General features: G+C 36.7%; 2 protein-coding genes across 5 annotated transcripts in view; one reads left to right on the top strand and one right to left on the bottom strand.

Annotated features, from left to right (window-relative positions):
• Window positions 1–24622, top strand: part of MCPH1 (microcephalin 1) — a 137789-nt gene that overhangs the window by 63366 nt on the left and 49801 nt on the right. The window lies entirely within an intron of this gene.
• The window catches only part of ANGPT2 (angiopoietin 2), a 49556-nt gene that overhangs the window by 9433 nt on the left and 15501 nt on the right, over window positions 1–24622 (bottom strand). The window contains exons 2-5 of one of the 4 annotated variants that reach the window (XM_059835911.1): window positions 12923–13078; window positions 10723–10844; window positions 8769–9001; window positions 6336–6466 (exon numbers count right to left, since the gene is read on the bottom strand). In XM_059835911.1, the coding sequence (XP_059691894.1) occupies window positions 6336–6466; window positions 8769–9001; window positions 10723–10844; window positions 12923–13078 (642 nt within the window). The remainder of the gene's footprint in view (window positions 1–6335; window positions 6467–8768; window positions 9002–10722; window positions 10845–12922; window positions 13079–24622) is intronic. The other 3 variants (XM_059835912.1, XM_059835909.1, XM_059835910.1) reach the window with 3 other exon arrangements.

Raw genomic sequence — 24622 nt, 5'->3', positions numbered from 1 at the left:
CTGTTCTGTGGCAGTGTTTTGTGTCATTTTAGGAAGTAAAGTGTGCTCCTTACAAGTTTTCAACCTAGTTGGCTCTTCTAGGGTATGCATGTATTTCTGTGTATGTATATTGTGTGTATGTTACAGACACATTTTTTTTATTTATATAAATCAAGCTGGGTATTTACAATGCAAGCAGTGGCATATATACAGTTCAAAGGCATTAGACTTTTGAAGGGAAAGCAAGCTCTTAGAGCTGCAATTATTAAACACATTAGTGTTTCAATAGGCTGTAACACATTGGAAATCCAAAGCAGATACTCTATTTTAAGGTTGTATCTATAGTCTTTGTTCAACATCAGAGAACCATGAGACATTCAACTGGAGATTTTTAGGACAGATAAAAGAAAGAAGAAAAAGAGTTGGATTAGGGATTACTTGTTAAAGTATGTCATGTGAACGGAATTTAATTGAAAGCAGCAACTTTGATTTCTACGGCTCTATGCAATTCCTTGCACCTCAAAGCCTGTTTTTTGTTTGTTTTTGCTAACCTTCACATTTAATGACTGGTAAAGATATGGTAACAGTATATAAGTTAAATTTAGTAAAACTAATTTTTATTTTTTTTATAAATAAAAGGCTGAAGATAAGGCATTATAAAAGATGATCAATCTGTTTCAGAAAGCTAATTCATGTTATGTGTAATGCATACATGAAAATTAATTTCCACAGGAGGCTATGAAGAGGGATACTAGGGATAGGCTAAAGCAGATGCAGATAAGTTTATTAAGCATCTCTGCGAGTTAAAATGCTCATTTAACAGTGGTCAAGTATCATTGGTTGTAGAGAAAGTTGTTGACTCCGAAGCTTCACCCCACTGAAAGGACAGTATAAGCAGCCAGACTGAGCATAGAAGTGTTTCATCCTTCTCTGAAACATGTAGTTTTTAACTACTTAGAGAGAGAGAGGCTGTGTATTAATTTACATGGGTCTCTGGTCCAGTCTAATATTGCTATTGTAGACATTAATTGATGTTTTTGAATGTAACATACAATTTCCTTGAAGTCTATTATCTAAATTTCAGTTCAGCTGGAATTATTACTTTGAAGATATACATGTCTTAAAATAGCACTTTATTTAGTTCTAATGAGATTAAAATATTCTCAAACAGTGAATGACTGTGAATGTCTTACATAAAATATTCCTGTTACAGCCAGGATCCATTTTGTATGTGAACGGTAAGACAACTTGCTTTTATAGACACGATAGACTCCTTGGGATAAATGGTGGGGTACTGCAAATTTGTTCCCAAAGGGAGAAGCAATTTAGTAGGAACTGAAATACATAATAAGAAATTGAAGAAGAGAAGTCCATAAAAATCTCATGTAGACTTTCCTTACCAGTAATGATTTTATAAATTTTATGTAAATTTGGGAGTATAATTTTTCCACACCAAAAAATCTCATGTAAGTGCTTCTAAAAGATGCCAGTTTATGGCCTTGGAAAGGGAAATCCTTTTCTTTTTTGGGTGGAAAGTGTGGCACAGACAAAGGGAATGTGCTGGTTACATCATCTCCTAGTGTCATAGTAACTGTTTTCAAAGATGAGAAGATTATTGTTGTTTGAGATTTCAGTGTACGGTTTCTCACTGCTGTACTTCGTGGTTGCACACTTGCTCCCCTGAACTAGCTAAAAAGTGAAAATTCTTTTTACCACCTATTAAGTAAGCATCATACAGTGACATGTTTTGCTTTCAGGCTTGACTGGCAATCCAGAAGCCTACCTTTCAAGCCCTCACAGATGCAGCTTTGCTCATGAAATCATTCCTTTGCTTTCCAGATCATTTCCCTAGAAATCAATTCTCTGACTAAACAAGATGAAAATACTTACTGTAAAACTAGGAACTTCAAATTTACATACACACTTGATTTGTAATTTGGGAAAGAATAAAGTCAATGAAGAAAAATGGCAGTAAAGTTTACAGAAAGAAAATGAATTAAATAAGTGGATCTATTTTTATTACTTTTTACTAAAAATACTTAAGTGAATGATGTATATTCGTAAGTAATATTCAGGATGGAGATAGGCTATTCAGTAAAATTAAGGAAAGGATTTGCTTAGTTTAAAATAAACACAATAAATTGCTGTGTCAGTCTGCAGAGGGAACAATTTCTTCATGATGTATGTGAAAGATGAGGGGAGAGGAAGCATTTATTTGGACTATAACTTTTTTTTAAAAAAATCTTCATTCCCCAGTAAAATGGTATGCATATGAAGCTTTCTCTAACACTCATTACTAGAACAGAACTCTTCTGACCTTTCAGCCTAGCCTAGGTTTTATATTCAAAAGGAAGAAATGTAACATTTCATAAAACTAGTAAAAATAGATACCAAGATTAGACAGGCAGCAGGAGTCTTCAAACAGATGCCAAAAAGAATAAAGAGATTAGCCTCTCAAATTACAACAAATTGGCAGGGGGAATATTTGATTTATCTGGTGAACTGCTTCAGTACTTACAGTTCTAGCAGCTGCAGCACTATAAGAGCTAAGGACAGCTGCTCATATTTTTCACCTTCAGCTAAAGATCAGCACTGTATTTTTGAAAATGCTGTAAGGTACGTGTAACCAAAGTAGTCCCTTTTCCAAAGATTATAAACATGCAAGCTGTGAGCAGTCAATTTGATGTTGTGACTGTCTAGAAAGTTGACTTTCAGAGCAAGTAATTTTTCTTCTTTTTTCTTGTACGTTAGGATATTTGGAGTATAAGTGTTTTCAGACCTGCTTTCTGAATGGTAAGGCTCTGGCTGAGTTGTCAGGATGAAGTTTTTATACCAAAGCAAGTGCAGTTGCCACATCTGTGCAGTTTCTCTTTGCATCACTTTTGGCTGTTGTCTAAACACTTTTGAGTCGTGATGCTCAATGATTTTGTATTCTGCTATCTCTAGCTCTTAGAGATGTGAGTAGATAAGAATTGCGGTCCTAGTTTCCTTTTTCTGGAAAAAATAACTACATGCGTGGTTTATAATGTAATTTAACCTAATACCAGTTACCAGTGAAAGAGACAGATGATGAGACTTCTAAAATTCACAAAAAAAAACCCTCTTCTGACCTCTTACTCTATTGGAGAAGCTACACATATGCTCTTTTTTAATGCTTGACGTTGGAAACAATTTGTGTATGTGCATTTTAGATGTAGGGTCCATGGCGTGGACTCCTTTTGAAATGACTAGTTAGTTGTCTGGATGATCACTTTTTAGGAAAGTTAGGCAAAACCATTTCTGTTGGTGAATTCAAACGTGGCCAAATCACTTTCTGCAAGACAGTTTTGGTTAAAAAGGCCTTGGCTTGGAATGTGTGTCTGTTCTAGGATGAAAATTCAGCTCAACAGGGGTGGAAACAGCAAAGAGCTTAGTCAAGGCTTCAGCCACTATTTTAAGACTTGGGGTACTATGTTGGTTATAGTTGTGGTAACGGTTGAGCTAATATATTAGGGTCATCCAGACTCAACTATTCTGCCTGGTTAAGACCAGGAGGTTAATTGGTTCAGGTAACTGCTGTAAACAGGAAACTATTGACTTTTCATGGGTTTGCCTCTGCCATTTTTCCTTGTGTCAGCACTCGTCGGCTGGTTTTCCTCAGTGTTTTTAAAAAGGACTTAGCTTTTGTCCTGGTGCAGAACAGGAAAGCTTGAAAGCTTAAAAATATTAATGGAATGAAATAATTGTTTTCCTCTCAGCTCTCATATGCAGTTCTTTAGTTTTGGATTATGATGGCAGACAAATTAGTAAAGTGGGATCTGTTACAGATTACACAGAAGTTGTTTATAAGCCTGTTGGGAGGTCAGAAGGTGTTACAAGAGGAAAAGATGAAAACATAAACAGCAGTGCAGCACTTTTGGCAAATAAAAAAGGTCATTCTGTTTCCTGGTCCGAGTAGCCATCCACATCATAAACAGCTGAAAATGGTGTAACATGTTGATTATCCCTAAACCTTCACTTCCCTTGACAAGTCCTCTTATGCATTTGTATTAGCATAAAAAATCTGCATCACAGTAAAACTTTTTAGTCTCTTATTTTTCATGTCATGTAGTAAGTAAAACCTTCACTGTCTTTGTAAGTGTCTTTTTCATTCTATCTGAAGTGGGCAGAATAAGACTGAAATTCTTTAATATTATTAAACAAATTACTAATTTAATTAAATTATTACATTTTAACTACTTTTTTTAACCTAGTTAATTACCAAAAGAGGTATTTTTGTTAAGTGTTTTAAGCCTCCATGTTCAAATGTAAAGTATTTCATATTTTATAGTCTAGGAAATTTGAGATTGTACTTTTGTTTCAGGGATAGAATATTTTGGTAGGTTTTAGTTTTGCAGAAATGTGCATTGCTCTGGCTTCTCAGATGATATAAATTGCCTAAACATTTATGGCTTTGAAAATGCAGTGTGAAAGTTCATGACAGAAATTTTCATTCTGTATTATGGCATGCACTTGTGTCTGCTTTTAGGAAATATGCATGCTCTCTGTATTATATTTGATAGTAAAATTAAAACCAAAGGTAAAAGCTTGAGACAAGTAATATTAAGAGATTCAAGGAATGTAACCCTTCCTGAGATGTCTGACAAAGACTGCTGCAATCTATTACTTTAGAGATACAGTAGCTTACATCTCCTTTAGCATTTAAAATTGTGATTGTAGATATCTAATGCTATTTAAATACCATTCTGCTTCATGTGTAATACAACACTTTATTGCATCTTATGTAACAAATTTTCATGTGAAACAGGTGTATTGAATAGACACTAGACTATTCCAAAGGAAAACCAGCCTCTTTTTTTTGTTTTTTTCAAAAGCAGCAGACTGCAGATTATATCATTTCTCTAGATGATATCTGCAAAAATTGCAGGGTTTATGTATTGTATTTTATAGATCTTACCCAAATAAATTGCTTATTTCCTTTAGTTGAGAGCTTTGTAAGGGTAAAGATCACAAAGTCTGGCTTGGGCTAGATGAAGTTCTGGCACTTCAAAGACTAGTCATTGGTGAACTTAATCTCTAAACCTTTGCTATCAAAATTTCAAAAAAAAAAAAGCTTTCTCTGTCAGAGTTTTACCAATTGCTTTTCCACATATGCCCTCATTTTTCTCTGCTTTTGTACATTTTCTGTTAGGTTTTTTGTCCCAAGTGTTTCTGATATAATAAAGTAGAGCCATAGGAATTCCATTAAATACTTCCTTTTTTGTAAGGAAATGTCTACAATATGAAATTATAAAATAAAAAAATTAGAAAATTATTTAGTGTTTGTCTAAGAAATATATTAAGCATTTTTGTTTATATTCAAATGTCCCTTAACCTCCTCAGCCTGCTATGTCTGAAAAGTTGGAAACAAACATTCACCATTTGAGCTCCACTCCTTAGAATGCTCACTGCAGTTTTTGGTTCTTTATCCTCACAATCCGCCTGGGACTTTTCTCCCTTTCAGATTTTATTGATTGTTTCAACTGAATTATACTATCTGAAGCTTTATCATTTTATTTACTTCAGCAGATGGTGCATCTCTGTCAGGCATCCGGTGTTTCAGCCACTGAGTGCCATTTTTAGCTCAAGGTCTCTTCTATAGAGGTATAGTGTATTGCTTTAACTTAAATTGGCATTAAAGTTCATTTCAGTTAAACACACGGGGCGGGGGGGAAATCCATAGAGGAATTGAACCTGATCTAGTAAAACCACTGCAAACTCTCACCTTTTCTTTAAATCAGAGCAGTATTTTCCAGGAAAGTCCTCTCTGTTACCCAGTGTCAAGTTGTGCTGATCTAATTGCTAATCTAATTGTTACACAAATGCCCTTAAAACTCTGCATAACAAAGCACTGGAACCCATGTGTGAGTCCAGTACTAGTAGATTGCTTACATGAGTACACATCCATGAGTACTCTTCCATGCCCCTGATTTTACCTTTTGCCACCTGAAGGGACTTGGGCATATGAAGGAAGTAAGAACTTAGAGGAGACAGGAGACTGCTGATCATGCAGAGCGATTGTATTGGAGTTGGAGATTTTATAAAGAAATTACAGTACTATATTGCTTTAATTGTGTTAATTATGTGGAAACAAAGAATGAAATTCTGGCATGCTGAAGTGAACAACAAAATGCTCATTCATTTCAACTGAGCCAAGAATTCACCTGAAGGACTTTCTTCCTGTGAGATACTCAGATCTGAGTAAGTGATGAAATGCTTATAAAAAAATGGTAAGTAATAAACTTCACCATTAAGTAGCCTTTTAAATAGCATACTTACAAGATCAAAGAACTTCTTAACGCGCAGTATGCCTAGATAGCACTGTATAGCCATCCTACCTTCTTTTCTTGTGCGGTGTTTGGAACTGTTAAAGTGTAGATTCCACTTGTTGTCAGTCCAGATTTGAAAGCTTCAGCACAGTCTTTGAAACTGATTTGCTCCTCTTTAGCTATGAAGTTGTTCTTAGCTGCTGAAAATACAATAGAAGTTGAAGGCGTTAAGAGGACATGACTAAAAGTTACTAAGAAGCAATTAATGATGTAATCAGCTTAAAGCTTTGCAGTTCCGAAAAATATGCCTGATCCTGAAAGAAATGACAGATCAAGGTATTAATTATGTGTGTTGTTACTCTACATTATTTAGAGATGTTATTCTGATATGAGCGTGGTTGCTTGATAGGTTGAAGAGTGATGACACTTACTAATATGTTGAATAAGAAAACCTGGGATATAGCATCTCGTTCAGTTGAACAGTTTCTGCTTCAATTCATTGCCTTTGCTGGATTCTTACATGCATTACAATCTCTGCATGTGCTAACTACTGTTAAAAACATATCTAACTAGCAATATTAATAATGACCTTTGGCCAGTACTCTAAAATTGTGAAATCTAACTTAAGAGTTATGAAATCTTTTACAATACAGCTGACTGGAATAACTACTCTTACAAAGTTTTAGCTGGCTTTTTTTGCCCCTGTGCTAAGCAGGAACAACTTTGTATGTACCAAGCTGAAGCTTGGTAGCTCAGTCCAACCCACTAAGGAAACATCCCTTCTGGAATTCATTTGTGTAAAAAATACATTTTAATATGCCTGAGCCTTCTTGTTTTACAGAACAATCTAAGGCTCATCTTTTTGTTCAGTTCTTTATTAACTATGGAGGTTGGAATTTCCTGGCATTTTGCCTGCTGACTGATATTTCATATTTGACCCTTTTGGGGTTGGTTCTGTGTATTTTCCCTTTTAATTTAATCTAACAAACACAGCCAGTTAGTACAAAGTTTTAGGTGCCATATAAGTATATGCTTATATTACAGTTGCTTATTATGTTCTTTTTAGCTTGCTTATTCGTTATTTACAAGTTTACATGCTTTGCCTTAAATATAAAAATAACACATTCAGTGTGTTAATTGCTTTTCCACACTCTATTGTTTGTATACTGTCTTAGAAGCTTTCCCTGCTAATTTTGTCTTTTTGGCAAACATTCATTATTTTTTCCACTCTGGGTTTAACAGTGTTGTAGCCAACATGACTTTGACTTGTTTACTTATTTGTGCACTAGCATAGTAGATAACATCAGCAGGAACATGTACAGCCTTGGTTATGGTATTTAAGGGGATAGTGTCAGTTATTAAGACAAAAAACTTGGGTTTTACTTTGTTTAGAAAAACCTACAACATCATTATTTTTTAGGACACTACTGACAGCAACGACTTCCAAATTCACTTTTCCTTTTTTGTGATCCAACTTATAGTAATGTAGCATAGTCCATCTATACTGTCTTTTAAGTTGTAATGGTAATTATTTTAAAAATTTCCTAGTATTTAATTTTAAATCTTTTTTTAGAGGTTCCATATGCTTGTGTATTTCCAGCCCTAAGCACTTTACAGGCAAACCTGCCAGATTCTTTACTTTTTTATATAGTACAGCTCTACCTTCTTAATTTGTCAACGTTCTGTATCAGACATAAAATTCAAGGTAAGGAATTTGTTTATTTGTTTAAATCCTGTTTAGCCATAACCTTCAGCTTATGGTTTGTGTGGGTTTTTTATGGAGCATGTGAATCTGCATAAATTTGGAAGCTAAGCTCGGTGGCTATGATTTGTTGCAGGGCTGTCAGGCATGTAGGTTATTGCCTATAAAATTTGCTAGGCTGAGGGATTTTTAGGATGAATAGGGAAGCTTCAGTGAAAGACTGGAGGACTTCTGGGAGTACCTGCTGCCCTGGGCTGGTGCTTTCTGTTGTTGGGGCATACATAGGTTCCAAAAACTGGGCCGGTGCTGATTCCTTTGCTTTCCATAGACACTATAATTTGTCCTTTCTTTGATCAACTCTATGTGCATAGAGCAATGAGAGGTGGCAGAAGCAACCTTTGTGAGCCAGGAAAAAAAGCTACAGGCCTACAACATGCAGTTTAACCTAGATAGATGGTCAAGGGAGTGTGTATTGCCAGATGAACACATGCCATGTGAGATGAACAATATTTGGCATCTCTGTATTTTGTTGAAGCACTGGAGAAGTGGGCAGACAAACCAATATAAACCACAGAAGATGAGCAAAATGTTGAAAAGAAACCACATAAATGTGGTTGTTCCCCCCCCTCCCCTGCCCCTAAAAAATAGGTTATTTAACTCAGATGCAGAATTTAAGGAAAAAAAAAATCGTTTTTGAGAAGCAGAAGTGTGGGGAAACTCTTGTAAGACTTTATAGGTAATAATGTACACAAATTAGGGAATGTTACGCAAATGATATAAACATGTCTGCTTTTACTTACAGTTTGGTGTAGATATCATAGTAAGCAAGTTATGAACAGTCTCCATCAGATCATGTTGCTGTTTTTGCAGAACTGAGTTGTTTACTGTAGCTGTAACTAACTGTTTTTCTAGTTCTTCTATAATAGAATTCTGTCTGGCTACTAGGACTTGAAGCTGATCTTTTTCATCTTTTATTGACTTCAGCTGAAGTGTGTGCTTGTCTTCCATCTCAAGAACTCTTTTTTCTAGGAAGCTAAATAGAAGATTACAATTAGGCTCCTCAGAAACAATTCTGAGCTGATGTCAAGAGAATCAAGCCTGTTGCAGAAGCTTCTTTCTTCATAAGTACTCAACTTTATTCTCTGATGCCATGCATGCAGTAGAAAGCTAAATGAAAGCTGAGTTTAGTTTGATATATTGCTTTAATTTATTATGTAACTAATTAGTACATTACTAAACAACATTATATAGTCTGTATCTAAGGCTTTTAAAGTGTAATAATTGGGTGTTTGATAGTTCAACATTATGAAAGGAAAGATATAATTTGGTCCTGAAAAAAGGATAGGGAGCATAAAACGGATGTAGACTCGAAGTGACCATTACTTATGAAGTGTCTTGAATACTATTCTCTCAGAGTTTAGGCATAATAGTGAAGGACTTCATGTTTTTATCCTATTAAAAAATGAAACTCATTCAAAGATGATCCTAGGAACTTTTCAAATGTCCTGTATCATAATAAAATATATTCTTAACAGAAATGAATGTTATGGCATTACGACAGGGATTGAAGATGTGTCACCCATCTCCAGTTCTGGAGCTGGTGTGAGTAGGTTACTGGCTGGAAAATTATCTCATTGGTAATTGTTCTGATGCAGACTCTGGAAAAGCTGATGTTAAAAGATACATGGCCAGAAGGGAGAAGTTCACCTAAATTCCATTACTGTTACTGAAAAAAATCCTGAACGTTATAATTAAGCTTCAATCAGATTCTCTCAATGTCAGATCGTCTTTTGTTAGGTGAGAAACAATGCTTTTGTGTTTACGTGGGTTTTACAAGGGTAGTCTAAAGTCCACTGAGTTCAACACAAAAAAAGTTACATTTTTAAAATTCAGTATTTACTTTGCTTTCCATTTGATAAGGATGCTTGTTTTTATTAAGCTGGTAGATAAAACCTTTAGGGAGCATATATAAATGTAGTAGAGTGGTGAACAAAAATGTCAAAACATGTCTCCTGGGTTTTTTAAGCTAATTCTTTTAAAACAAAAAGCACATATGGTTCTCATTGAAAAACACAGCTTTGAAGGAGAAAACTTACTGTTATTGCTGCTTTTAGATTTTTCTGTAAACTATTTATTGCTAAAGTAAAATAAGACCTTGGTGATATGAAAATGAAACTAGCTGAAAAAAGGTATGAGCCTTTGGACAACAGCTGAGTACTGCAATGGACAGGAGTAATAGTTGGTTATCAGTCTGCATTTCAGAAGATTGGCTAGTAAGGAACATTGAATATGAGTAGTATTTGACTTTTCTGACCAAGTTAGAAAAAAATTATGGCAATGACCCGATTGTGTATTAGGATAGCTGTGTACTGCATGGAAATAAAATTTTAGAGATGTGGTTGCACTGGGTTAGTTTGAGTTGAGCTACATAATCCATAACTTCATCTGGATAAGTCTAAAGAAGAATATGAATTGGCTACAACTGAAGTACTGAGAAGTATTTCAGTTATAACCTTCAGTTCCTCATATAAAGGAGAACTTTAGATAGTCAAGAGTGATATATAAACAGAACACAAGAAGAATAAACCTGCATGATTCTCTAGAACTTAATAGATGACCTTTGTCATGAGCATAGCTGGGTGTGGGGAGCTTCTGTACAAGGCCTTACTTTCCTACTTGAGTACATTTGTTTCTAAAACCATTAGAAGGGCACTTCAGGGAATAGTGTTTTATTGGGTTGATAGGCAAACTTACCTGTTTTTTTCTTGTAATTTAGTTATCTCGTTGGTCTGATCTGAAATCTGTCTTTCTAGTTTGTTTGTTGAAAGAGAATGTTCCAAAAGCTGAAGTTCAAGTCTGGTTGTCTGGTTTAATACCTAAATAAAATTTATAAAAATATTTTAAAATCAACATATTTCTTTTAAATAGATTGTAATTTCTTTATGTTGTGAAATCATGCAAATCTCTACTTAAGCCTATAATTAAAAAAAAAAAAATTTAAACACTTAATTTGGGCACAAATGCTTATAGAATTAGAATGAAGAAGAATATACAGAGTTGCACTAATTTTGTTGTTACACCACCATGTATCATTTGGAATATTTCAGTAGTATGCTGTATTTCTGATCAATGGCTGAGAGTTACTGTGTACTTTAGTTTTGCTGTCATACCTTCCCCTCTGTTATGATACTCTTATTTCATTACTGGAACTATTATGGTTGTTTTTCAGAGAATAATTTAAGTTGAGTTGTTTTCTCAATCTGGTGTAGAAAGAAAGTATTTTACATATCTCTCACTGGTTGAAATCTGGCCCAGTCCTGAAATCGCTAGGTGGTTCCCTTTTAGCTATTTTCCTTAATCCCAAATTATATTTTAAAGTGTTTATCATGTGACCACACTTCTGTCAAGTCATTTCTTGCATTTTAATGTTACCTTTTCTATATGTATTTACTGTCTAAATTTATTTGCATCTTTAAATGAAGAAATGCAGATATTAGGAAACATGGAAGATACTTCTGGTTTGTATCGGATTGCATTACTTGAGGCATGTTTTCTAGAAATATTTTCTCATTGTTTTAGAACAGCTTTTTGTAATTCAGCAGAATTTGGCTTTCGTTGGCAGGAAGAATTGATTACTCATGTCCTTCATGTTGAACAGTCATTCAGGACATGATTTCACACTTAAGTGTAATTGAAAACTATTGCCAAAAGTAAGTGTCCTTGCGAGAGCAATTATTTGGTTAATTTCCTTATGTTCTTAATTAAGCCCTTAACCCAGTGACCAGTAATTTCAAGCAGAGAAGGAAAGTTACAGTAATTATTTTCTTCATCTAAGCAGAAAATAATTGAATAATTTCCATAAAGATGTTACTGTGAGTGAATAAATACATTCTCTCAACATGTGCAAAATACTGGGCTCCTTAATAATATAATCAGATAGTTGAATTCAGCACACCCATGAGTCATAAACTATCAGTTTATCAAAGGCTTGTTTTAGGTTAAAAAATGTAATTGAATCATTGGATGAATTATACAGATAGTAAAATGTCTAACAAAGATTTTAGGTTTTTTTCTTTTGGGAGTTATGTATCTGAATTTTCCTACAATGTTAGCAAAACTACAAATAACATACCCTTCTACATGGATTGGACTTGTCCTTAGAACATATTAAAATTTGCACTCTGTTTCACAGAATGTCTTGTCATAGTTAATGCTTTTCAATTAACATAATAATTAAATCTATTACATTTTTTTGTTTGAAATCATTTAGAGAATAATAAGTACAGTAGGCAAGTTTACTTCTGTGTGAATATGCTTTTCTAGTAGCCTCCTTCTAATTCCTTTTTTTGTGATTCATCTCTGGTTTATGTATCCCTCTGATAAATAACAATACTATAGTGCATTGCGCTGGAAATGAACTGTTATCCCACCTCTAGTATCTGTGAAAACATTCATTAAAAAGATGCATTTTTATTGATAAAATATTTTTTAAAATACCCAAAAAAATTACATGGAAAAAAGCCATTAGCCTGGTAAGTGGAACAAAGGCAACGCTTGAAGGAACTCTCCTTTAGCTAAGATCTGGTGGTGAGAGGTGAATAATCAATAGAGATATACAGCAAGGGTTGTATAGAAGCACACTAGTACCCAACTGATGCTTGGATATACTCTAGTATTTTTAAGTACATTACCTTTGAAGGTGAATATAACAATTGTCTTGCTGGACATACTTTAAATCCTGCTGTAGTGGAAGTCTTTCAAGTGACAACAGTAAGCTTGAGATGGAACTAAGTATTACCAAATACTAATGTTTCCTTAAGCTGGGTAGAGCTGTTGATTATAATGATTGACTTCTAATTGTTGAACTGAATAGTATAGCACTGAACTGTGTTAAATGTATAGTTGTAGATGTTTGGGACGCAGAAGCATTTTTAGGTTGAAATTCATTACTTACTTGTGCTTCAACATCTGTTAATTTGCGGGTCTGTTCAGCTGTTTGATTTAGTAAGTTTGTGCCTATTTCAATCATTACTGCAGTCTGGTTCTGCACTGCAGTTTGCTGGATCTCTACCATTTCTTTCTTCATACTGTCTTGGATGTAATTCTCAAGCTACATGGGAAAGGAAAGAGAGAAGATAGTTGCATTCTTTAAATGTTGGAAGGGGGGGTAGTACAGTAAGTCTGCTGGCGGCCTTACTAAATAAATTTCTTCCTTGTCTGTTATGTATTTATGTGAAGTTTCCCAATGTTAAGCTCTGTGAGAAGAGGGACAAATACGACAATGAATGTGTGGCCACCCGTTTCCTAAAGGCAGGAACAGAGATTTGCAGGAGGTAGGTAGAAGGCATGGCTGTGCGAATGCTTATGGGCACTTGGAAGCTTTTCTGCCTTACTGCTCCCACCATTGTAATCATCAGAGGAGCTTCACCAGCTTTGGCAGCGATGGGAATTCTTTAGAAGACAAAAGCTTAGGAGTTTAGTCATCTTCCTGTATCTAGACTTAAATATTTTCAAAAGCATTTTTCATCACGTGGCTAGAAGTCAGAGAAGAGGTCGGATATAATTTAACGCTGTTTTGTGCACATTTTTATCAGAGAGAATTTCAAATAAAGACATGAAACAGTAGGAAAACCTACAAATACTTTAAATACTTAATATTTAGGAATGCAAAAACTGGTTTAAATACTTGATTCCAAAGTGATTTCTATGTCTAAACTAATAAGGCTTTTTTTGGTAGTTATTTAGTTATTTTTTAAGAAAGTACACTGCTTTTAAGGAAAGCAAGGAGAAAATTCAGTTAACCTTTCATGAAGTCTGTCTTTCCACATGTCTGGATTATCCAAAAGCAGTCTGATTTTTCTCCATGCTTCTTTAATATCATTTTCTCAGTAACTTTGCAAATATTTTATATTTCTTTCATGAGTCATTGCTTATGTTTGAACTCTCTGTTAAAAATCCTGGCCATGTGATTTCTTTTTTTTCATTGGCTGGGGAAATTTCTAGAAATTTCTAGAATCAAACTTCTACTTCACTCCAACGTTGTTCTAGCAAGCGAACCACAATAATTTTTGAGCTTCACACTGTACCAACAAAGTAGGTACCTACTAGCTAGTAACAAATAGATATCATTAAGCACAAATTATAAAACATGAATTCCTAATCTAAGGAAAATGGTAAAACAGGTTGCTATCTTGATTTTTTTAAAAGATTATTTTGAGAATACTATCTTGATATGAATAATGGCTTGTAGTGAGGAGGAGCTTTGAACATTATTTATGGCTATTTTCCATAGCAGTGAGAAAAAAGCAGCTTATGAGTTAATATTCTACCAAACCACAGTTCAGATACAGCCATTCCACTTCTGACCAGCTAAAAATCAATTGCCTGATCTATCAGCTTGGAATGTTTCCCCCTTAAAAATTACTTGAGCAAGGACTGGAATTTTTATTTCTTCTTTATTTTTTATTTCACAGTTGCTTTGTAAAAGTGACAAATGAAGAAAATAGGGTGTAGTAAGAAGTTTAAACCTCTAAAACTGGAAGTATATTCTAGTTTGAATTAAGCATTATTTCTTTTCATCCAGCGTGACCGAATTTTCAAAGCAGTATTTGTGTGTTCACTCTATTCTCCCTGTGCAACTGGTGAACTGCAATGCACAACAGAGATTTCAGATCTGGCGCAAGCTTTGACCCACATCTACTATACTGCTGCATAAGTGTACTTACTTCCCAAATGTACCACAAGGATTTTAAAGTAGCCTTTAGACAGCCTTTAGGTGTTCTTTGCGTAATAACCTTTCTGAATACTAAAAATGAGCATCGAATCAACTGGGTTTTGGCATGATAATTTAACATGGGTATCTTCAACTGCCATCACACTCTGGCAATTAGAGTTCTTCCCAATTCACAGGATCAGTTCTTAAGTGTTACCTTTTGCTGCTGGATACTCCCCATTTTCAAAAGCTTCCCCACACAGAGATAAACCTAATTTGACCAAACATATTGGAAATTTTTAAAACTTTAGTGACATCTTTTAGGTCAGCTGCTTCTTTTCTGTTGAAGTAAGATCAGTGGCTTTTAACTGTGTAATAATGATAACACATCTTTGGTCCTTCTTGATGAGGCTATGAGATGTTGGAGCATAGTGATCGTTTAATTTAAAAAGTAATGCAAGATGGTATTTAGTGCACCATAGTCCAAGGAGATGTGCAAAATTCTGAGGGCTTTTATATAGTTAAAAATAAGTAATTTCTCACTGGTTAGATGCTGCTCCGTGAAGACCAAGAACAGCAATTATTATGTGTCCCTCTGAAAGACTAGACATCTGAGGATTAAACAATTTATATGAGTCCAAATTAACTTTAGCAACTGAAGCTGGAGAACTGGACATCATTACAGACAACTTGGAAAAGACCTTTGCTCAAATGCACCTCTGTTAAAAGAAAATGAAGGGAGATCTCCAGCATACATTTTATTTGCCTCAGTACCACAAACAAGTATTGTAATACCTTTATAAAGATCAAGGATATGGCCTCACCTGGCAGACTCAATGCACATTTGCAGTCAGAAGGGACATTGGGGAAAAAAAAAAAAAGGACATACAGAGAAAAAAAGGAGTGAGATATGTCAGGTATCAGAGAGCTACCATATGAGAAAGCGTTGAAAATACTGCATCTTCTTTAATTTAGAAAAAAGGCCCAAAAAAAAAAGAAAGAAGTCAATAAATAGATGAACAAAGAAAGATTGATCAAGAGCTTTGATTCTTTCATAAAATAATTGTGGGTATTAAACCTCATTCTTCAAGGTTGGTTTCTTGTTCACTAGAGAGATCAGAATGAGAATTTGAGAGAAGTCATCTCTGCAAATAGGATTACAGAACTGCGTGACTTCTTTGAAAATGTTATCACTGAGTTATTCCAAAACACACTACTAGCAAATGAGTTAATTCTGGGCTTAAAGGTAAGGTAAACATGTAATGGTAGGCTCAGGCAATTGCCCAGTTAAAACACACAGCTGTAAGGTTGCTCTGATTACAGTACACAAAACCTGTGATTACAATTTAAGGCATCTGGTGGTTCTGGTTGCCAGATTTTCATACCCCTTGTCACTGTGCTTGCAACCTTAGAAAGCAGTTTTGTTTGGACACACAGATCTGCATTTTCATAATTTATCTTATTTGAATATCTGTAATTATAAGCATATCTCCAAGTATCTAACCTCTTTCAAATAGTATCTTATTCATGTAATGTATTCTATATCACTGAGGTATTCTCTTGACTCCAGTTTAACAGTTTGTCTTCACATCTGTTTTTCAACTAAAAAATATTAAAAAGTAACTTAGGGAATATGGTATTTGTGCTTACTTGGAAGCATGAAATATGAACACTGAAAGGGATTTACTTTAAGATTTAGAGCCAGTTTCATGATCTGGCTCATTTATTCTAATTTAGAGCAACATGAAGCATCAAAATCTTATTGACCTATTAAGTGGCTTTGGAGCTTCTTGTGGAGTTTTTTCCCTAAAAATCCTACAAAGCATGATTACATAAACCCCTTCTGTTCTTTCCTTCATATTCACTAATCCTCTCCCACTTTGGTGCAGTCTCTGCAAGTACACATCATAAAATCTCTTTTCCTGACTTGAACCAAGATACGTACTCATCCCTCTTTGCTTATATTCCCCTCTCTTCATCATACAATGCAAAACTGTAGAAAGTAGGACTTTTTACAACTACATTTCATAATTTTTTTTAAACCTTACTTTCATCTTTCTTCAAAGATGAATAAAAGAATTACTTTCGTCTAAAATGCCCATCATCTCCCACTGACCTTAGCGAGAGCAGAACATGTTCCCATTGCATACTCTCAGAAAGCAAGACTCTTGGGTTTCCCTGAAGGGGGAGATGGGAGATCTTTTTCAATACAGGGTCCAGTTAAGGCAGCCGAGGCTGAGCTTCATCGACAACACTGAGGATTAGCAGCCATTTTGCAAGACCACAGTTCTTTGTGGCACACTTTTTTGCAGAGTACTATTCATCAGCTCCTGCCAAGGTGGCTCCTTCCTTTATAAGCAGTAGCACACTCAGAATTTCTGAAGAGGGGAGAATGGCTTGGGCCATTTACAAGAGGAAAGCGCACAGGGATGAAATGCTTCATTCCCCATCCGTGAGTTCAGAAGCTTGGCAGTTGTTTCTACAGCATGTCTGTCTCCTCCAATATTTTGCTCAAATTTGGAAGGTGCAGCAGGGATTATTTGCCAGTTTTCTCCTATGCCACATGGCTAGATATGGGAAGATAATTTTTAATCTCTTTTTAATTCAATTAATAGCTGGCATATAAAACTTGTGTTGATATATGTTAACTTTGATTATGTGATTGGTTATTTCGGACAAAGTAATTGTCAAAACCTAATAGCTGACTATCAGTGATGCACCTTCTTTCAGAAATTCTGCTTTTGAGGGAGTAAGTCAATCAATGAATCTTATCTTAAGGAAATTGCAGGGGAGAGGGAAAGAGGTATTGATACATTCAGACTTGAAAGAAGGAATAATTAGTTGATAGCATTTCAGTGATACTTCCTTGGGATTTTTTCATGAAACATTCTATTTTTTCTGTAAGACTTTGGCTGGCCTGTATTCTTGAAGAAAGTAAATATAAAAATGAAAGCACAGATGAGAAAAAGCACGTCTCTTAAAGTATGCTTAAATTGCAAAAACAGCTGGGAAAATTGAAAAAAGTAATTTCACAATTAAGGTTTGTAATATAGTTATGGTGATGCATTTTTAGAGAGAGAAAATTCTCTAAGGTCATCAGTTTGGGGCTGTCATGCTTTATTACTTCAAATCATATAAAATCATAAAATTTGACGAAAACACTTTAGCTAAGTTGCCAAAAGAACGAGGACAGATCAATCATATTGGAGCACATTCCAAAACATTGCTTTTATAGCCAAGATTGTCTTTTTTTAAACAAGCTTTAAATTGGCAAGAAAGAAAAGACAACATGTAGAGTATGCGTTAAAAGAAATTTGTTTTCTAACCATTGGCAGAGGTAGCATTAATCCTTTCTGAAGGGTCACCAATACTTATTTAAATGAAGAGCCTTCCTGATTGCTGTTGTATAGTTTGTGTCCATATTACAGAACAATCTTCCAAAGAATCAATAACTTATTTGTGCATTTTGTAGACACTTTAATTGACTGTTTTTTCATTTGAAGTTATAAATGAGGTCTTGCTTTTGTTCTTTGCTGCCAAATGGTTAGTCTATACTACTTAAACGGTCATGTTCCTGGCAGCATTTATAGCTATATGAATACATACAACCCTTCTTTGCCAAATGCTACCCCATATAAATGGTACAAATAGTACTGGCTGTTAGTTTCATTTTATAGAATTTGTCAGTTACTGGAGCAGTCTTTCCAAATAAAGTTTGGTGATTTTCTTGTTTATAATCTGATTCTGTCAACTGTAACATTTATTTTTAGAGAGATCATCAGAATCTATCAAGATCTTTTTCCTTGAATCAAATATGGATTACTAGACTAAGCAATTTACCACTTTCAGGGTGGTAAGTTTGAGAAAATGCCAAAAGCACTGTTTTTAGGTTTTCTCACAACTTGTCTACTAAAATCTGAAGATAATCTTTATTCTTACAATAAAGCACCCATTCTAAAACTGTACCTGCTAGGAGAAATAGCAAAGAGGTCAAGGTTATCTGCAATTATATCTCTATAGACCTGTATTTAGATCAGGAGATTCATTGCATGAAAAATGTCATTAGCCCCATAAACTCAGCAACTGATATACTCAGTGTGATATACTGTAGGAAGCTCAGCTGCATTTGGGTTATTCATTCTACCTAACAGCTGATTGCTGGCCAAATGGAGAGGTCATACGCCTCCATGCCCCAGCCACATGTTCCTGCTCCCTTCCTTGCATTGGCTCTCACATTTGTTGTTAGACTTCTGATTAAGCCTGGAGGCACTAACGTAAAAGAAAACAAGGGACAATATCCTGTCAAGTTTGTGGATCTCTCCTATATGTCAAAACTGTTACTAAGGTAACTGTGTATGTTGATAGCATAGAAAAGTTATTTTAAGAAGTAACATGATTTAAAATTACATGCTAGAGTTTCAAATACGGACTTTGCCTAATATTCTCCTAAGAATATGAGTGCATATGACAGTCATTATCTTCCCCTGGTTCCAGTGACAACTGATTGTTCTCCTGCCATTAATTTGAAGTTTTAGATCCTTCATATTGTTGGCAGCGGCAGTCTGATAAATATGGAATTATTTAACTAAAGCTAGCTTTATTTGTATTTTCAAGGTGGAAAACCAAAGAATATGCATAAGGATTCCATGAGAAACAGCTATTTCTATTCAGACCTTCATTGTGCTGAGTAATTAATTTAAAAAATAGTTCAAAAGAACTTGCAGAAGTATTGAACAGGTTTTATTGCAACACATATTGCATGCTTAGTCATCTAATGTAGATACAGAGAAAACTGCAGGGATAATCACAGACTCATAGAATTGTTTAGGTTGGAAAAGACCTTTAAGATCATCAAGTCCAACCATTAACCTAACACTGCCAAGTCCACCACTAAACCATGTCCCTAAGCACCACATCTACACATCTTTTAAAAACCTCCAGGGATGGTGACTCAACCACCTCCCTGGGCAGCCTGTTCCAATGCTTGACAACCCTTTCAGTGCAGAAATTTTTCCTAATATCCAATCTAAACCTCCCCTGGTGCAACTTGAGGCCATTTCCTCTCATCCTATTGCTAGTTACTTGGGAGAAGAGACCAGCACCCACCTCTCTACAACCTCCTTTCAAGGAGTTGTAGACAGTGATAAGGTCTCCCCTCAGCCTCCTTTTCTCCAGGCTAAACAACCCCAGCTCCCTCAGCTGCTCCTCATAAGGCTTGTGCTCTAGAGCCTTCACTAGCTTCATTGCTCTTCTTTAGATGTGCTCCAGCACCTCAATGTCCTTCTTGTAGTGAGGGGCCCAAAACTGAACACAGGATTCGAGGTGCGGCCTCACCAGCACCGAGTACAAGGGGGACAATCATTTCCCTTGTCCTGCTGGCCACACTATTTCTGATACAAGCCAGGATCCTCTTGGCCACCTGGGCATACTGCTGGCTCATATTCAGCCAGCTGTAGACCCACACCCCCAGGTCCTTTTCTGCAGGGCAGCTTTCCAACCACTCTTCCCCAAGCCTGTAGCGTTGCATGGGGTCATTGTCACCCAAGTGCAGGACTTGGCACTTGGCCTTGTTGAACCTCATACAATTGGCCTCAGCCCATCCACCCAGCCTGTCCAGATCCCTCTGCAGAGCCTTCCTACCCTCAAGCAGATCAACAATCCCACCCAGATTGGTGTCATCTGCAAACTTACTGAGGGTGCACTCGATCCCCTCATTCAGATCACTGATCAAGATATTAAACAGAAGTGGCCCCAATGCTGAGCCCTGGGGAACACCACTCGTGACCTATCACCAACTGGATTTAACTTCATTCTCCACAACACTTTGGGCCAGGCCATCCAGCCAGGTTTTTATCTAGCGAAGAGCATGCCCCTCCAAGCCATGAGCAGCCAGTTTCTCCAGGAGAATGCTGTGGGAAATACTGTAAAAGGCTATACTAAAGTCTAGGTAGACTACATCCACAGCCTTTCCCTCATCCACTAAGTGGGTCGCCTTGTCATAGAAGGAGATCAGGTTAGTCAAGCAGGAACTGTCTTTCATAAACCCATGCTGACTGGGCCTGATCGCCTGGTTGTCCCGTACATGTCACATGATGGCACTCAAGATGATCTGCTCCATAAACTTCCCTGGCACCAAAGGTCAGGCGGACAGGCCTGTAGTTCCACAGATACTCCTTCCAGCCCTTCTTGTAGATGGGCGTCACGTTTGCTAACCTCCAGTCAACTGGGACCTCCCCGGTTAGCCAGGACTGCTGGTGGATGATGGAAAGTGGCTTCGTGAGCAATTGCGCCAGCTCCCTCAGTCCCCTCGGGTGGATCCTACCCGGCCCCATAGACTTGTGTGTGTCTAAGTGGTGTAGCAGGTCACTAACCATTTCCCCTTGGATTGTGGGGGCTTCATTCTGTTCCCTGTCCCTATCTTCCAGCTCAGGGTCTGGGTACCCAGAGAACAACTGGTCTTACTATTAAAGGCTGAGGCAAAAAAGGCATTAAGTACCTCAGCCTTTTCCTCATCCTTTGTCGCTATGTTTCCCCCTGCATCCAATAAAGGATGGAGATTCTCCTTAGCCCTTCTTTTGTTGTTAATGTATTTATAGAAATAGTTTTTATTGTCTTTTAAGGGAGTAGCCACATTAAGTTCTAGTTGGGCTTTGGCCCTTCTAATTTTCTGCCTGCGTAACCTCACAACATCCTTGTAGTCTTCCTGAGTTGCCTGCCCCTTCTTCCAAAGGTCATAAACTCTACTTTTTCCTGACTCAGCCAAAGCTCTCTGGTTAGCCAGGCCGGTCTTCTTCCCCACCAGCTCATCTGTTGGCACATGGGGATGGCCTGCTCCTGCACCTTTAAGATTTTCTTCTTGAAGAGTGTCCAGCCTTCCTGGACTCCTTTGCCCTTCAGGACAGCTTCCCAAGGGACTCTGTCAACCAGGCTGCTAAACAGGCCAAAGTCAGCCCTCCAGAAGGCCAAGGTGGCAGTTCTGCTGACCCCCCTCCTTACTTCTCCAAGAATTGAAAACTCTATTGATTCATGATCACCATGCTCAAGACGGCCTCCAACCATCACCTCACCCACAAGTCCTTCTCTGTTTGCAAAAAACCATGTCTAGTGGTGTGCCTTCCCTAGTTGGCTCACTCACCAGCTGTGTGAGGATGTTATCTTCCACACACTCCTAGACTGTTTCCTCTCTGCTGTATTGTATTTCCAGCAGACATCTGGTAAGCTGAAGTCCCCCATGAGAACAAGGGCTAGCGATTGTGAGACTTCTCCCAGCTGCTTATAGAATATTTTGTCTGCCTCTTCATCCTGGTTGAGTGGTCTATAACAGACTCCGACCATGATATCTGCCTTGTTCGCCTTCCCCCTGATTCTTACCCATAAACACTCAACCCTATCGTCACCATCATGAAGCTCTAGACAATCAAAACACTCCCTAACATACAGGGCTACCCCACCACCTCTCCTTCCTTGCCTATCCCTTCTGAAGAGTTTATAGCCATCCATTGCAACACTGCAGTTATTCGAGTCATCCCACCATGTTTCCGTGATGGCAACTATATCATAGTTTTTCTGCTGCGCAATGGCTTCCAGCTCCTCCTGTTTGTTGCCCGTGCTGCGTGTATTGGTGTAGATGCACTTCAGTTGGGCTATTGATCCCACCACCTTTTTGGGGGGAGAAGTCCTAATTCCTATGTGACCATTGTCAGGCGCTTCTGTGGTTTCTAACACATCAATAACCCTTGTGTCCTTGCTGTCACGTGGATCTCCATCCCCTACCTCCACTGAGACGGCAGACCAAAGCACCTCACCAGCACACCGTCCCTCAAACACTGGCGTGCTACCCCCAGGCTTATCTCTAGCTGGTTTTACCCCTTTCCCCCTTCAATTCTAGTTTAAAGGTCTTTCAGTGAGCCCTGCTAACTCCTGTGCAAAGATCCTTTTCCCGCTTTGAGACAGGTATAACATGTCTCTCACCAGCAGGCCTGGTGTCATGTAGACTGACCCATGATCAAAAAACCAAAAATTCTGCTGGTGACACCAGGCTTGGAGCCAGGCTGCTGGCTCTTCCTGTTTCTTCCCTCATCATTCCCTGCAGCTGGAAGGATAGAGGAGAACGCTACTTGTGCTGTCTGTAGTGACATATCTGTAGTGCTTTTCCTCTAATTTTTGTTTTGAATGTCCAAAAGTGGAGTAGATTCAGTAAAAAACCCAGGAACAGAAAATACAACATTTACAGGTAGGCATTTTTTAAACATGCATTGAAGCTACAGTGTTTGACATATATTAAGCTGTCAAAAGCTTTCTGAGTTATTGTTCTTGCATTCCTACTAAAAATGTCCTGTGCTTTATTCAAAACTTATCTTTGTGAATTTAAATCAAAGGAACTCAATCAGCCCTTCCAACACCTGTGGTCATCATCCTGACATTTTGTTCCCCAAGATGTTTAATTTATACACAAAAGTGAGCAAGATGGAAAATGAACTTAAGCATCCATAATCAATTTTGCTTAGTTCTAGTGACAGGGCAAAATAAGAAAATCACTGATGTGTCTCATCAGTTCTTTTTCTGAATGCTTTTTCAGAGTACAGATGAGACCTTCTTACTTCTCATACTCCGTATGTCTTAAGTTATCTTTAACCCAGTAATGCTTGGTCTTAGTTGCCTGCCCTTGTTTCAGAGTGGCAGTGTTCTTTGGATTGTGGCCACGTCTGGTTTCTTCATGAGTCATCTGAAGTAAAATTTAGTCCATAATTTGAAAAATTTTTTTCAAACTCTGCCCATGTGCAACTGTCACATTGTCGAAGGTCATCCATATACACCACAGAATCCTTAAATTTCCAATTCGCAGATACATTTTTGTATATAAAGACAGAAAATACAGTTTTGTCAAAGACTATTTTAACAGACTTCACTTTCAATTAAAATACTTAATATGTAAATTGTTTATTTGTGGCATAATTGAAGTCTGTACACTAGGAAAGTTTTCTTGGGACTATCTTCTTGGATCCTATTGAACATGGATAACAGTGAAATGTAAGGTAGTCTTTATAAAAAGAAGAAAACAGTGTCATTAAATATATGAACACAATTTCATCACAGCAGTTCATACAGGCAATATGGAGCATTTTACCTACGTATATATGCCACACATGCTGCTTAATGTGCGTGTATGTAATGAATTGAGTACAATATTGCCAGGCTCTCCATGTGTTCTTACATTTCCGCATAACTGCGATGTACTGGTGTTATGAAGACAAAATACTGTAAAAATTTCAATTTTGCAGATAGTTTTCTTCTCTTTAAAATAGCTTTTCATACTTGTTTTCACAGTCTGTCAATATTGCTATTGGTTAAAGTTAGAATAAAAATGGAAGAATCAGCATCCCTTCCAAGATCCATTTATCTTGACAGACCTAAGGGAACACATTTTTAAGGGCATTGCATCAATCCCCATCAATCAGACCTTAAGATATTTTAAATTAGTTTTTAATAAAATAGTATATTTTTTCTATGTTTTCTGAAAGCCAGTTATCAATTTTAGTATCTTGTAACTTTTGGGAAAAGTTAGTACACTGCAGAAGAAAAAAGCAATCGTGTCTGGAAAAGAGACTTTTTAAATTGTCTTTTTTTTTCTTTTTTTTTCTTTTCCTGGGGCAGGAAGTCCCTATGGACTATGTGTTGTTTCTCAAGGGAGGGAAAAAAATCTTTTGGGAATGTATATGGGAATGCTTGAGATGTCTCTACGCTATTAGCTTCTTACATGCCCCATCGAGCATGTCTGCCTGTCCAGACCTCCAGCTAAGATTTTTCTCTTATCTCGTTTTCCTGTCAGCAAACAAAAGGTGAAAGTAACATCATAAATGAATACTAGCTGAAAGTGAGCTGTGATTTATTGGAAAATATTCAAGCTAAAATTGTGTAGTAAAATACTAAATGTTTAAATGC

The sequence above is a fragment of the Gavia stellata genome, chromosome 2, assembly GCF_030936135.1.
Source record: "Gavia stellata isolate bGavSte3 chromosome 2, bGavSte3.hap2, whole genome shotgun sequence".
NCBI lineage: Eukaryota > Metazoa > Chordata > Aves > Gaviiformes > Gaviidae > Gavia > Gavia stellata.
The sequence above is the reverse complement of the archived record's forward strand: the minus strand, read 5'-3'. Positions and strand labels throughout refer to the sequence as shown.